At 42.1% G+C, this 15,678-nt stretch overlaps 1 protein-coding gene across 1 annotated transcript; it reads left to right on the top strand.

Moving 5' to 3' along the window:
- Window positions 1–4: 4 nt before the first annotated feature.
- On the top strand, window positions 5–8,715 carry NDUFB9 (NADH:ubiquinone oxidoreductase subunit B9). The gene is made up of 4 exons (XM_032803494.2): window positions 5–126; window positions 2,276–2,468; window positions 5,823–5,936; window positions 8,455–8,715. The coding sequence occupies exons 1-4, from the start codon at window positions 41–43 to the stop codon at window positions 8,584–8,586; spliced, it is 525 nt and encodes a 174-aa protein (XP_032659385.1). The 5' UTR covers window positions 5–40; the 3' UTR covers window positions 8,587–8,715.
- The last annotated feature ends 6,963 nt before the right edge of the window (window positions 8,716–15,678 follow it).

Below are 15,678 nucleotides of genomic sequence, written 5' to 3' on the forward strand. Positions count from 1 at the left end.
CGCCCCCTTGGCGAAGGTGAGGGGTGGGCCGAAGCCCAAGATGGCGGGTTACCTCACGCACCGCGAGAAGGTGCTGCGGCTCTACAAGCGGGCGATGCGCCAACTCGAGTCCTGGTGCATCCACCGGTGAGAGCGGCTCGCGGAGGGATATCGGTCCCCCTACGAGCTACCCCCCCTCCCTCAGCGCCGCGCACGGTCCTCTCGCCGAAGTGCGCTGTTAGCGCCGGGGTGGGGCGCCCCCTTAGCCGTCGCCATGGAGGGCTGGGCGCCAGGCAGGGCTTGAACTGGCGCCTGAGGCTGCTGCTTTTCTCATCCCCCATTACCCACCCCCCGGGCTCTCATTCCTCCGCAGCGCGAGCTCCGGGCAGCGCAGGCCCCTTGGCCTCAGCGCTGAAACCTCGGGCCCCCTTCCCCTCCCCGGAGGCGGGCGGGCAGGAGGTGAGCGCGGAGGTCGCTGACTGCGCCCACCGGTGATTTTCTGATGCCAGTAACCGTCAGTGATCAACGGGCGGAACGCGGGTCGGTGCGAGGTGGGATCACTCTGGGGCCTGAAGGGAAGGAAAAGGGCATTGAAAGGAGACTGGTCAGTTTAGGCTTCAGCCCATCTCCACTGTCTGAAAGATCTCTGGCATTGGTGCTGTACTAAAGTCTCTTCTATTCAGTCTCATTTGAACTTTTCCTTGACTTTAAAGTTTTCAGTTACACAGTATCAGAGGGGTAGCCCTGTTAGTATGGATCTGTAAAAAGCAACAGAGAGTCCTGTGGCACCTTATAGACCAACAAATGTATTGGAGCATAAGCTTTCATGGGTGAATATCCACTTCATCAGACACATGATGAGTCTGACAAAGTGGGTATTCACCCTTGAAAGCTTATGCTCTGATACATTTGTTGGTCTATAAGTTGCCACAGAACTCTTTGTTGCGGTTAAACAGTAGTCCACTGTATTAATACCTAGTTCTAAACTAGCCGTTTCCATCCAGAGTCTTCAAACAGCTTTGTGAAGACAATCAGTATCATTATGTCCAGTTAACTGATGGGGAAACCTGAGACCCAGAGACTTGACAGGATTTACCCCAGGTCACCCAACAGAATAGCAACAGAGCCAGGAATAGAACCTCGGCCTCCTGAATTCCACTCCAGTGCTCTGTCCTCTACATCGTGGAATATCCATCACTTGTGGACTTCAAATCAGGACCCAATATTCCTTTTTAAAGATACGCTATAGCTCAAACAGAAGTTACAGGCTTGATACAGCAATTACTGGGTGAGGCTCGATGGCATTGGTGGACAATCCGCTGGTGGACTGCGAGACGGTGTTTGTGTTAACCTTTCACAGTCACAGCTGCCCACAGCTCCCAGGGCCGCGGTTTGCCGTTCCCGGACAATGGGTGCTGTGGGAAACGGTGCAAGATGCAGGAACATGCTCGCCACCACTGCTCTATGGTCTCTTATGTAGAAGATCAGATTAGATTAATATAATGGTCTCTTCTGGCCTTAATCTATTTGTATTATAGTAGTGTCCAGTGGCCTCAGTCAGGATCATCAGGGCCCTGCTGTGCTGATTGATGTACAAATACTTAGATGTTCTCTGCCCAAAAGAGTTTACTACTTTTTTTTTTTTTTTTTGGTAGTAATAAGCAACCTAACAAATTTTTGCATTCCTGTAGGCCAAAAGTCTCCTATCAAAATCCTGGCTCAATTGTGCCATCTGCATTACAAACATGGATAAAGGGGCAGCCTCTGCCCAGGAAGGCATGAGTCTTAAAAAATACGGGAGCAGACAAAGGATTTGGGAGGGGGATATAACCTAAAAATAATTGAAATGGCCACAGTTTTGTTACCTGCATAAGGGGCAGCATGGGAGAGTGCAGAAAATTTAAGGGAGAAGATTACCTGTGGGCAGTGTCTCAAGTGCTAGAACAGGGCAAATTGCGAAGGACTTAAAGATAAAGTCAAGACGTACTGTTTGATACAAGAATGAAGAAGGAACCAGTGCAGGGCTTAACTTCTTTATAACTAGAGAAAGAGTTTGACTCATTTCAGACTAGACAATATACAAGGAGAACCTACTGTAGACATCCAGTGACTAGATGACCCAAAGAGGCTCTTCTATCCCTGATTTCCATGAAGAATGGTGATAATGATGTGAATTCTCAAAAGGTCAAGGGCAAGTCTTTTAGTCTGTGGTGAGGAAACATCTAATATTCCCATACTAGAACACAGCCCTGATATTTTTACCACTAGAAATGTTGCACGTTATTTGTATCTCTAGGGACAAGTATCGATTCTTTGCTTGTGTGCTGAGAGAACGGTTCGAAGAACACAAAAATGAGAGAGATATGGTGAAAGCAACAAAACTGCTGAGAGCTGCTGAGGAGGAACTTTGGGCAAACCAGCATCCTCAACCTTACATCTTCCCTGATTCTCCTGGAGGCACATCTTATGAGAGATATGAATGTTACAAGGTAGGTAGTATCAGTGGAAAGTTTGGCCTATGTTGTTCTCTCTTCTCTTAATAATTTGTCTCGTTCTGTTGGGAGTGGAAGATGGGAATTTCAAGCACTGTTTATAGTGTTTTGATCTTTTGCTGGTCTGTCAGGACTCTAGTTTCAGTTTGGTCTATTGAAAGACCTCTGCTACTTCAGTCCCCCATTGCCTTACTCCACTAATATTACCAACTAGGCTTGTAGATGTTCAGAAGATGCTTTGTGGATCTTAATTATATGTTTGGTACTTGAATACTACAGTATGATGGGCACTAAGAAAAACCAAGAGACTTACTTTAGTGTTCTTAGAATGGTAAAGTTAATACAAAAAAATTAAAAATAGAAAAACTCCTAGTTAAAGTTCTTATGTGAACTCTAAGTCTGATCTCTTCCTATTTCTTATATGCATTACACTAAGACTGTAGTTCTGTATGGTACAACTAGGGTGACCAGATGTCTCGATTTTTATATTTGAGACTTTTCCTTATATAGAAGCCTATTATACCCTCCCAACCCCCACCCCTTTTTTCACACTTGCTGTCTTGTCACCATAGGTACAATTAGATCCAGCTTTTCCTACATCCCTAACTAGGATTTGACAGAGAGGTTAATGACCTTCCAGATAAATCCAGCAGGATGTTCCATGCATAAAAGATAGCAAGAAAGAAACAAATGGAAAGTGAGACTGATAGCAGTGGGAATTGAATGGCAACCTGATAAACAAGCAAATACATAAGAAAGGGAAGAGCTGTGAAAGATCTTGAAAGCGAGAACAAGGAAGAAGCTTGAATTTGCTGTGATGGAAGGATTCAGAGGGGATTAGATTTACGTGATCAGTGGAAAAGACAAGGAAGATCACCTTAGCTGTGCTTGAACAGACTTGGGAGGGACATGGGTTGTGGGAGGCTAGAGAGATTACAGTAATCAAGTTGAGGGATGAATGAGTCTTAACAGTATGCACAGAAGACAATCAGTTTGGGTAATGTTATGGAGGGAGAAGCAACAGGTTTTGTACATGGCCTGGATATGAGGGAGAAGGAATCAGTGATGCCTAGGTCATGGGTCTGAGTGATAGGGAGGATGATAGTGGTGTCAACAGTTATAGAATCAAATCATTGGGAATTGTATACGATGAAAGAAAAATGGACAAGATTCATCTCAACATAATTGTTTTTTAAAATATCTCTTCTGCTTCCTCTTCCTGTTTGGTAAATCCCAAGTAGAACCATAAATGCTGGAGATGAGGCTAGATGGACAGCACTGACTGTCCGTAAAGGATACAGCTGCTTCAAAAAGTAGTTGCCCTAAGAGCCCAGGAAAGGGGAGACATGCCTATGTCGTCTTCACCTCCCAAGAGATGACAGAGTTTCCAGGGTGGAGCACTGCTGCCGTGAGTTTACTAGATCAGTATTGATGCCACAGGGGGTTCCTGGGCTGGGAAGGGACTGGTTTTTTTCTCTCATAAAAATGCCAGAACTGGGTGGGAGTGGGAGTTTGCTGTGGAATTTATAACCCTCTGATTAAGTGCAGGTTTTTTTGTTTTTTAAATTGTCAGTAACAGGCTCACTTCATCTCTTTCATTGTTCTTCCCTTGGTGTACTATCGCTTTGTCGCAGGGATCTGTCCTGCGTTTGTGGGTTGAGGGATTTGGCAAGAGCTGAAAATCCCATGTAAGTTTATGCACCAGTGTTGTAAGGAAGATACACCCCAGAGTAGGAATATTAACATGAGAACTTTTTAACAATGTTCACGTGTGGTGCCTGTTCATTCAGAACTTATAAATAATTGAAGGCCCCAACAAAGTAAAGCTAGGTCTATATTCTAGTTTTAATTAAAGATAACTGTGTACAAAGTGTCTGAATTATTTGTGCCTAGAGACTTAAACAAAAATGTGCACTTCCCGTGTTCTCGGTTGTAAGAACCACAATTTAAATAGCTTATCTACTTTTCCCAAAATTCTGATTTGATTTAAGATGAAGCATGCAAGGCTTCAAGCTGAACATTTCAAGGGGGGAGGGATAGCTCAGTGGTTTGAGCATTGGCCTGCTAAACCCAGGGTTGTAAGTTCAATCCTTGAGGGGGCCACTTAAGGATCCAGGGCAAAAATCAGTACTTGGTCCTGCCTAGTGAAGGCAGGGGGCTGGACTTGATGACCTGGTCTGCTTGCATGTACAAAAAAAACTATTAAGTCTAGAATAAGTTCACTAATGACTCCATGGTTGAACAGTGTAAATGTAGCTGTGTGGTTTCAAATCCTATTTGCTTAAAGTGTATTTCCTGGGATAAGATTAAATTGTCATTGTTGAGATTAAAGTACTTTGTATAGTAACTAATTTGAAACAAATAGCAGCAAAAATGCTGTTTAAGGGGACACCGTCAATTTAGAAGTGACACTTGTGTCTGAGAGCTTATTTGGGGAAGTAACACCTAAGATGACAAACTAAAAGGGGTTAGAGATGTTTCTCTTCTCTTTTTCGTTTTTACTTTGTGCACTTGACAGCACTAGTCAGTTTCATTGTTTCCTCTGTGTAGTCCCTTTTCCCCTCTTAATGATACGCGTCTTTCGCCCTACAACAGAGAAGGGAAATATTTACAACAGGAACTTGTACCACATAAAAATTTTCATGAGGTCTTGGACAGGTGTAGTACCTTCTCTGCTGGGGAGATTCTGTGCGTCCTACTTGGAGCCCAGAAGACACATCCACCTTTTAATTCAGATATACCACCTTATCTTGACTAGACATCACTTCAGAGTTCAGATTGTACCATAATCTTCTGGATATGTGATTGCTGAGCTACACCTTTGAAGACGAGGAGAAGTAAACTGTGAAAGTTGGACCACTGTGGTGTTATAATTATATTTTGCCTTCATCACTTCATCTGGTTTGCACCACAAATGCTGGCAACTAAACCCCAAATTAGGAGGGCATGAGTTTTTAAATTACACCTCTTTGGTAACTTAACTCATAATATAAGCAATTTTCATTCTTTCACGGGCAAAAATGAAAGTAATTGGCCTAGTGAACAGAACACTGGATTGGGAGTCAGGAGGCCTAGGTTCTGTTTTCATTTCTGCCACCTAAGAGTGACCTTAGGCAAGCCACTTCACCTCGCTGTGCCTCCATTTCCTGTTCTGTTAAATGGAGTTTAAAAATACTGACGTTCTTTTTAAAACACTTTGAGATCTACTACTGAAAAGTACTATAAAAGAGGTAGTATTATGTAGTGCTTTGCTTTATGGGCCACTTACCTATGTTGTATTAATGTGATTGTCTAAGATGTGTTGCTGTATATTCTGTAGTTTTTCATATCTGGTGCCTGGATTTTTGACAGGCTCCTGAGTGGTGCTTGGATTTCTGGCATCCTTCTGAGAAGGCAATGTATCCTGACTATTTCTCCAAAAGAGAGCAATGGAAAAGGCTGCAGTTAGAAAGTTGGGAAAAAGAGGTCAGTACTACTTCAATGCAGAGTGAAGCTTTCGTGTATGACTCTGTGCTTTCAAAGAAGTAAACTTAACGTATTTCAGGGTACGTCTACACTGCACGATTATTTCGAATTAGCTTAAACTGATATTACAAAACAGATCTAATAAAATCGGTTTAGCGCGTCCACAGTGGGATCCCGAAATCGATTGTTTGCGTCCATGGTCCAAAGCGAACCATCGATGCAGGAAGCGGTGCACTGTGGGTAGCTGTTCTCAGCTATCCCATAGTTCCACTTCCGTGTGAGAGCACAGGGCCTGATGGGGCAGAAACACTGCCCCGGGTGGTGCTGGTACAGCCTCACCCTCCCTTTGTGAAGGCAGCAGCAACCTTTGGCGCCTTTTTCGCGGAGTGCATTGGCAACGCCAAGCACAGCAATCTTTCCTTTTTTTTCACGTGGTGGTGGGGGAATAACTGAGGAGCTGTTCCCTTGAACCACGCCAGACACTGTGTTGACTAACGACACTGGAGATCAGCAAGAATGCAAATAATTTCAGAGACTGCTGTGGACTGTGGGATAGCTGGGTCCCAGTACCCCACCTCCCTATGAGCGGTTCCATTTGAGTCTCTGGCTTCCGTGTTACGCTTGTCACACCAGGCTGTGTTCTGGAGTTTTTTATTCAAGCTTTGGCATTCGGTGTCTGTACGAGCTGCAATACAACAAATTGGCTCCCCATACGCGTCGACTAGTACTCCGTACGGTCATTGCTGGGAGCTCTTTTTCGCGATTAACTGCATTGCCGCGTGCTGATCAAAGTCCACCCTGGGCAAGCAGGAATGTATTCAAAGTTGAGGGGTTTTCTCGATTACCTGCCGCTGAATCCGGTTCAGATTGCTGTTCCGAGCGGGTCAGTGCTGCACTGGCTGGATGCCGCGGAGGACATATACGTCGTATTCGTCACATTGCAACCCTAACCGAGTTATCACTAGCGAATAAGCGCCTAACGTCCTCTCCGTTTGGGAGGAGTTCCAAAAATCGCATTTAAGGAGCCGTTTAACCGATATTAATGACGACGTCGTGTGAACGGATACAGCGTTAAATCGGTATATCGGCCATTAAACCGATTTAAAGTCGCAGTGTAGACCTGGCCTCAGACTCCAACTGGGTGACAAGAAACACTGTAAAAGTGATTACTTGATTTAGGCATGTTACTTAAATTTCCCTACTGAAGTTTTAATTAGAATACTCCAGTAGAGTTGTTAGCACTAATACTGACAGCTTTCTGTACGCAGATATCTTAGACACACAACTTCATAAGGACTCTAAGGCCTGGTCTACGGTGGGGTTGGGGTGGGTCGATGTAAGATATGGGAATAGCGTAGCTGAAGTCGACACATCTTATTTTGACTTACCTCCTGTCCTCACGGTGCAGGATCAATGGCCATGGCTGCCCCTTTGACTCCGCTACCGCTGCTCGCTCTAGTGGAGTTCTGGAGTCGGCGGGAGCGCTTTCAGGGATCAGTATATCGCGTCTAGATAAGACGCGATGGATCAATCCCCGATAGATCGATCGCTACCCACCGATCTGGTAGGTAGTCTGGACATACCCTAAAAGATCATTTCAGAGTTAAAACTGCAATTATATCCTTGTCTCATCCTGTTGTGGTTAAGTATTGCACCAGGTACACTAAAAGTTATAAGTGTTACTAGGACAAATAGGACAGTAACTCTTTAATATTATTATTATGGTAATATATCTTCTGAAGAAATAGGTATGTGCTTTTGAAAAGCTCACTTTGTTAACATGCATTAAAGAATTCAGAACAATCGTGGGCCATTTTCCATTTAGTTCTCAGCAGAAAAAAAGTTGCTAATTATGTTGAAATCTTGAACTTTTTCCAAATGTTAATGTTTAGGTAAATGGAGAGGACTTGTGACTCTCTGCAATTACATAGTGGTGGTGAAGCTAGTTGTCACATTCTTAACTTAAAAACCATCAACTCAAAATAACAGCAAATGGGAGCTAAGGCTCTTGGCTCCATATAAAGGTTATTTCATATTTAAAAAGGTTTTATCTTGCAAGGACATTAAAGGAAGTCCATTACAATCAATGAAAAGATAATTATTGACACCAGTGGTGTTGGCTTGCTAATATTTAATAGAGTATCTGATAGTTTTTTCAAAGCAGAGGGAGGATAGTCTTTCAAAGGAGAGGGAGGATAATCATTAACTGTAACAAATAGAATAATCACAAGCTTCTGTTTAAAATATTGCTTTGTCATTAATAAGTTTTAACAAACTATTGTAAGGGCAGAAGATCTGTAATGAAATGAGCACTTGATGGTGCGGTCAACCTAAATGAGGGCATTTTATTTGTACTGGCTCTATCCTGTTCATGAAGTCGGTTCTTCATTTGGTTATAGTTGTGACGTAAGGAACTGTTCTGGGCCTATATTTGAGACCAAAGCAAAATACCAAAAGAAATAAATCAAGATTCAAGACTTAACTATACTAGGTGAAGTTGTTTTCTTGTATGTTTTAGGTTAAGCAGCTAGAGGAAGAAACTCCACCTGGTGGTCCTGAGAATGAAGCCTTGCCGCCAGCTCGCAAAGAAGGGCATCTGCCACCTCTGTGGTGGCATTATGTAACCAGACCCCGAGAACAGCCAATGTAAAAGAATCCATGCATGAACAAGCAAATTACACTTGAGTGGTTTGTTCTCTACAACCAGTAGGAATTCCAGTTAACATGCACCACTGTACTTAATGCACAGTAAAACTAAAATAAACATGAATATACTTTAGATGGGATTGGTGATGTGCTACCTTAACTCTCGCATCAAAACTACCTATTGTACAGTAAAACCTCAGAGTTATGAATACCTCAGGAATGGAGGTTGTTCATAATGCTGAAATGTTCACTCTGAACAAAATGTTATGGTTCTTTCAAAAGTTTATAGCTGAACATTGACTTAATACAACTTTGAAACTTTACTATGCAGAAGAAATATGCTACTTTTCCTTTATTTTTTAGTAGTTTAACAGTACTATATTTTATTTGCTTCCCCCACTCTGTTTCGCCTGATCGTGTACTTCTGGTTCCAGATGAGGTGTGGTTGACAGTCAGTTTGTAAGTCTGGTGTTTGTGTCTGTGAGGTTCTACTGTAGTGTGTTGGTATCTGTATCTTCACAAATCATTTGGCGCCTGTAGGTCAGATGCCTTTTTTTTTTTTTTTTTAGCCAAGTACACAACATTTTAGTTGAATGCTGTGCATCCCTCTTCCTGTAAAATGTTAATTCTGCTTCTGAAATGTTAATTTCTGGCCTTCCCTAGTTTGAGTGGAGGATGACTGAGGTATAAGGATGGCCGGATGAGGCTTTTATTGAAGTTAAATAGGTACCAAGTTCTCAACAGTGATGAGAAATCTCTAATCCTCTTAATAACTGAACTTTCACTCATGCCTTGTGTTATCACTCACACTAGTTATTCCATTAGTCTTTCCTCCTAGACAGGATATAAATTTCAAAGGTGAAAGACAAGCAGAAAAAGATGGGCAGGCTGCCTCTATACAGTGAAGCAGAAGAAAAGGTCAAAAGTCCTTCTTCCTTCTCTTTGCTGTTTTGCTTTAAGACACTGCACTTAGCAACTACAACATGGCAAGACAGAATAAGCTAAAATGTAAGCACTTGTCCAAAAATGCATTTGGATATCAGCAATTTTATGTAGTACTACCATCTATGGGTGCATCTCTAGTAAACTAGTTGCATTATTTTGTTTCGCATTAAGAGTGCTTGTGAGCCTTCTACTGATTTGGCTAAATGGACTAAACGTGATTTGATTTTAAAAACAACCAACCTGCAAAAACCATTTTAATGGTATTTGGCTTGATGCAGCAGTCTCCTCTGCTGGAAGAAAAAGTCCTAGTTTCAAGCACTGGGAATAAATATCTTGTTTATCTTAAATTGTAAATGTATTAGTCAGCAGCAAAATCTGGATGCTCTTGCATTCATTAAGATAAATGTTCCTTAATGAAACTAAGGTAATGCAAATGCTAGATGCAAGTTTGTTTATGCAGCGGTGCCAACATTATTTATGCAAGGTATCACTTTTCCTTCTCTGAAGCTGGCCCATGGTGCTCTTTGATGTAGTACAACTGAGCAATTCCTTGTCTGCCAAACACAAAGCCTTTTTTCTCTTAATCCCCTCTAGCATTACCATGTAGTACCAGCAGGTGGACATGTTTAGAAAATTGATTGCCTACTAGCTCTAGAAAACTGCTGAAGTGGAGAAAACAAACTATATTAATTCTGATTACTCGTTTCTAAGCATAGTATACTGCATGGAGGAGGCTGTTAGCTGCTCTTTCATACATAACAAATGGAAAAGACTTATAGCAAGGAAGAGTCCCTTGTGAGAATTCTAAGAATTTTCATCTATGCAGGAATACTTTGTAAGGGAAAAAGGAAAGAGTTCCCTCTAATAGGAATTTGATGCCAATTAGGTGATGTCCTGGGTGGGGTTCTCAGAACACCAGTTGGCCACTTCAAAGAAGGAAAAATGCTGGGTAGGTAATTTTGTGCTTGTGTTTGTGGAGAATCACAGCCATTCAAATTGTCAGAGTCAGCATGCTGAGGCTTTGAGCAATTAAACAGCTAGGAGTGTTGCTTGAATGAAAGCCTTTGCTGGGCTGGATGAAATGATAGGCAAGTCTGTTTTAGCACTTATGAAAGAGAAAAGCTTTATCACACTTACATGTATTCCAGAAATGTGAGTGATCCCTTGGGCCATGTATGGGTTAGAATGCACTATGCTGCAGTGGAGGAAAGAAAAATCTGTAGGAGACATGAATTCTGCATGTGCACAGTAGTACAGCATTCCCGAAGGAGTAATAATATGGGGTGAGGGACAGGTATGGTAAAATGACACTGGCCTACATCATGTATGAGGGGAATACAAGGTTCACCACCACCAGCAGGCTAGCAGTATGGCAGGCAGGTGCTGTTAACACAGAGGTGAAGGAATTGAGAGAACAGGCTTACTGGACAGAACTCTCAGGCTATCCTAATGGAATAGTAACTACTAGTACTATGTATTATCACCCATTACTATCAAATATGAGGCATCTGAACTATGTGTGGGCTGAGCAAGTTAATGTGGCATTGGTGTTGGAGCCTGTAGGCATCAGGACTGCCCAGCAGAGGGGGAAGAGAGAGGGGTTTAAGATACTGACCATAACAAGAACTCACTCACTAAAGCTCTTCCTGGAGCAATTACTGGCTCATGTAGCAGTCTGAAAGAAACAAGGAATCTTGCTCAGTGGATTTTTTCCAGCATCTTGAAGCTGCACCTATGCTATATTTCACACCCTTGAGCTTGTTGATTGCACAATGCCAGGTACTACTGAATTTCCATTCTGAGCTGCTTAAGGCTTGCCTGCCAAGCTGCTGCTGTTGGTGTCTGCCTTTGCTACCATGTTTCACCTTGTGGGGAGCACCAAGTATGCAAGGCCTACTGGGGTTGGAGACTTTACAAAGCCAGTTCTTGTAGCTGACTTTCTTCCCCAAACAGTTTTAGCTCTGTCTTGGTGCCATAATGTGCAGCTAAGCTGGGAGCAGAAGCCTTTTTGATTTTACATGGACTTGCTACTGTGCTTTCTCCTAAATACCAGTTTCACACAGACTCCTGTCATCAAAAAGCTTCTCTCTACAGCAGGGCACAGAAGATGGAACTTCTCTCAATGGAAAACATGCCTGCCTGGAAACAGATCCTAATCCTGCTCCTTGAAGCAGAGAGGGAGACTGTACATTTTCTGAATAGCTCCACCTGCTGGCACTATTTGTGAAACTAGAGAGGAGTTTAAAAAAATGTGTTAGGACTCTGAAGAAAACCCAGTTGCAAGAGATTATGGAGCATCAGGTGCCCAGAAGGCAGAAGTGTCTCTATAAAACTAGCTCCTGGCAACTTAATGGGAGAAATTAAAATCTTCATGTGCATGTTGTCTTAGCTTCTAGATAGTGAATGCAATTGAATCAAAAAACTCCACTGGTATTTTGCATGGAAGTGGGTTGTAGCTGGAGCTGGTTGGAGAATTTGGACATGTTTGAAGTAGACATTTTTGCAGAAACAGATACTGTTTTTAGTGTGCTCTAAAAGCATTGCACCTTCCAGGGCACAGTCCGTACATCCACCAGGAACACAAGGCATCACCCTAGTAGCCTCGGACATAATTCCAGTGCTCTGTGGCTGTAAAAGATTGTGGGATGTGGGTGGGTCATAGACCAAAATTGTTGAATCACTACTTACATCCTTTACCATGATTGCAGCAAACAGTGGTAAAGGACAGAAGGTTGGTCCAGCTCTGTATCAGGTGCTGAAGGTCTAACCAAACTGGTCTAGGAAGATGGAAGTAAGTCAGTATCCAACAGTGCCATCTTTAGAGAACAGTAGCTTCTAGTATAGCCCCTCTTATTCTCAGCTAGGCTGGTGTTGCAGGGGAGAAGTGAAGGGCGCGAGTTCTAACCAGGGTGCACAAGATTGGAGAGAGGAGAATAAAGCTAACTGCTACTTTATTCTTTTTTTACATTGCAGGCTAGTCACCCCATCATAGTTCTATCAAAGCTCACAAAAATGAAGCTTGTGTAAGAGCAACAAACTCGTGGGGAAATAGTCCAAGTAATTTAACTCTTCATTTAGTACTTTACCAATGAACTGACATGTCATCTCCATAGTCATTGTATGCCTCAAGATATTACCCCACTTTGTCTCTCTAATCTCCAGAGTCAGACATTCATAGATTTTTAAGGCCAGACAGGACCATCTTGTCCAACCTCCTCTATCACAAGCCACAGAATATCCTTCAGTTATCCCACTACTGAGTCCTATACTTGTTTGACTAAAGCATATTTTCCAGAAAGGCTTCCAGGCTTGAAGATTTCAAGAGATGGAGGATCCACCACTTGCTTTAATAGTTTGTGCCAATGGTTAATCACCCTCATTGATAAAAAGTGGCATTTATAATATGAATGTACATGACTTTAACTTCCAGCTGTCGACTGGGTTATGCCTTTCTCCTGAGGCTGGGTCTCCTGACTACAGCACCAGGCTTTATCCACTGGGCCATGATGCCTCCCTTAGACTTGAATACAGTGGCACTGCTTAACTAAGTGACTTATCTGCCTTTGAAATTCATATACATTTTAGCTTTTCTGTGGCACACCCTCCTGAAGATTACTGATCTTCGACAGAACAAGCCTTCTCCCTTCAGCAGGTGGTTTGTGCCACATTCCAGCACTCCTCTCCAATGTGAGCCACAACTCTCTTACATATGATCTTTAGCACAAAACTGTTCTGCATGGATGCAGATGTTCCTCTTTCCCTTTTAGCCTCTGGTGCAGTTCTCTGCTGTGTCTTGGGCTGAGGGAGGAGGTGGCTCTCACTGACAGGGCTGTTGTAGAGATGACTTATTCATAACAGGATTCCCATCTAAGCTTCCTTTACTCACATTTGTAAACCACTCTGCCAGAGCTAGCTTTGTTGTAGCACAGCAGCTCTAATAATTGCAGCAAAATTTTGGAAGTTAGCCAGTTCAAAATCATACATTCTAGGGTCAGAAGGGACCATTGTGATTATCTAATCCAACTCCTGCATAACATAGGCCATAGGACTCGCACAAATTTATTCCTGTTCGAATTAGAACAGATCTTTTAGAAAAAATATCCAATCCTTATTTAAAAATGGCCAGTGATGGAGACTCCACCATGACCCTTGGTAAGTTTTCAGTGATTTATTAAAAAATGTCCTTGGTTACTAGTCTGAATATGTTTAGCTTCAATTTCTACCCATTGGATCATGTTACACCTTTTTCTGATAAACTGAAGAGCCTTCTATTATCAAATTTCTGTTCCCCATGTTAGTATTTACATAATAATTAAGTCACTCCTTAATCTGATAAACTACATAGATTGCACTCCTGGGAAGCTATCACCATATGGTATGCTTTCCAATCCTTTGATCATTCTCATGGGTTTCTCTGAATTCCAATTTATCAACATCCCTTTTGAATTGTGGATGCCACAACTGGGTACAGTACTGCAATAGCAGTTCCACTAGTGCTAACTACAGAGGTAATCTCCCTATTTAAGCTACTTGAGATGCCGGTTTACACATCCAAGGATGGCATTAGCCCTTTTGGCCACTAGGTTTGCACTGGGAACTAATGTTCACCTGATTAGCCACCAGAAGCACAAAGTCCTTTCAAGAGTCCCCCCATCCTATAAGAATGGCCTATATTCTTTGATCCTAGACTTATACATTTACATTAGGTGGTATTAAAAATATGTTTGCGTGTGCCCAGCTTATCAAACATTCCAGATCACTTCATCATCTTAATTATTTACCACCACCGTAAGCTAGGTGTCATCCACATACTTCATCAGTGATGACTTTTCCAGGTCATTGATAAAAATGTTGAATAGCTTAAGTCCAGGAACCAATACCTGCACAACCCCACTAGAATCATACCTGCTCGATGATTCCCCATTTATAGTTACATTTTAAGACCTGTTTTTAAGCCATTTGTACCATGTTGATTTTGCATTATTTCAACTTCTTAAATCAGTGTCGTCTGGTACCAAGTCAAATGTCTTTCACAAGTCTTAAATATATTACATCAGCACTATTGCCTTTATCAATTAAACTTGTAATCTAAAAAAGCCACCCAAAAATCAGGATAATTTGAGATGTTTTCCATAAACAAGTTCCAACAGCTTTGTTTTAGCAACTAACTACAGAGAATTGTGGGATTCTTTTTCTTTAAAATGGCCTCAAGCCGCTTTTTTTTAAACCTTCCATGATTCTTGTGCTGTTTGTCAACTCAACTCCTACCTCCAGTGTAAACTAAACATATCCAAGTTGTTGCCTTATTGTGACCTTTTGGGGACAAATAAATCAAAATACCCTTTTTATTCCACTTGTCTGAAGTCTCTATGTTTACAACTAGCATTAAAGAAACCAGTGAGAATCTTTCCATTGACTTCAGTGGCCATCAGATCTGATGGCCCTATGTCTGATGTTCTCTAGGAGAATACGTCTTTCAAATGTTTGCACACAGGGTCAAAGCTGACAGACACACTGGAGAACCAGTAGGAAAGTGCCTCGAGGTTATATAGGTTTGCCTAGGAGCACTGTGCATGTATGAAATAGATGATGGCAGTAGGCAGTGCAATGGGTATGCACATATACTGCTTTTAAAGGCACAACATATATTTAGCTCAACCACCTTGAGTTTCCCTTTCATGTCTTTAGGATATGAATTTTCATGAAGTTTTCATTTATCTGTTTCAGCAGCAAGTAAATTAGGACACTGCATGGTAGTTCTAAAACAATTCCTTCCCATCCTACCTTTGTCTTTAGGACAGGCAGCAGAACTGAGAGCAGACACCAGTCAGAGATATGCTTATACTTAGTTATGCCTGATACTGACTAATATATTTATTAGAACACAAGCAGCATAACAGCAGAAACCTTCGTCCTAAGGCAAAAGAATAACCAGTCCACAAGGAAAACAGATATACTGAAAGCACAGTATCGGCCAGGAAACACAGAACTCTACAAGTAATAGTGCGGGCCAGGGCAGGGAAATATAATTGTTTGGCATTAAGGACATTTTATCTTTAGAGTGCTGTACAATGTATCTTTCTCCTCTAACCTCAGGCCACCTCTTCAAACACCCCAGGAAAAAACAACTGAACAAAAATAAAATCCTTAT

Source organism: Chelonoidis abingdonii, chromosome 2 (genome assembly GCF_003597395.2).
Source record: "Chelonoidis abingdonii isolate Lonesome George chromosome 2, CheloAbing_2.0, whole genome shotgun sequence".
Taxonomy (NCBI): Eukaryota; Metazoa; Chordata; order Testudines; family Testudinidae; genus Chelonoidis; species Chelonoidis abingdonii.

Coding starts and splice junctions, on each gene's coding strand:
- NDUFB9 (XM_032803494.2), top strand. CDS start 41: ATGGCGGGTTACCTCACGCACCGCGAGAAGGTGCTGCGGCTCTACAAG. Junction 2,469..5,822: donor AGAGATATGAATGTTACAAG/GTAGGTAGTATC, acceptor GATTTTTGACAG/GCTCCTGAGTGGTGCTTGGA. Junction 5,937..8,454: donor TAGAAAGTTGGGAAAAAGAG/GTCAGTACTACT, acceptor TGTATGTTTTAG/GTTAAGCAGCTAGAGGAAGA.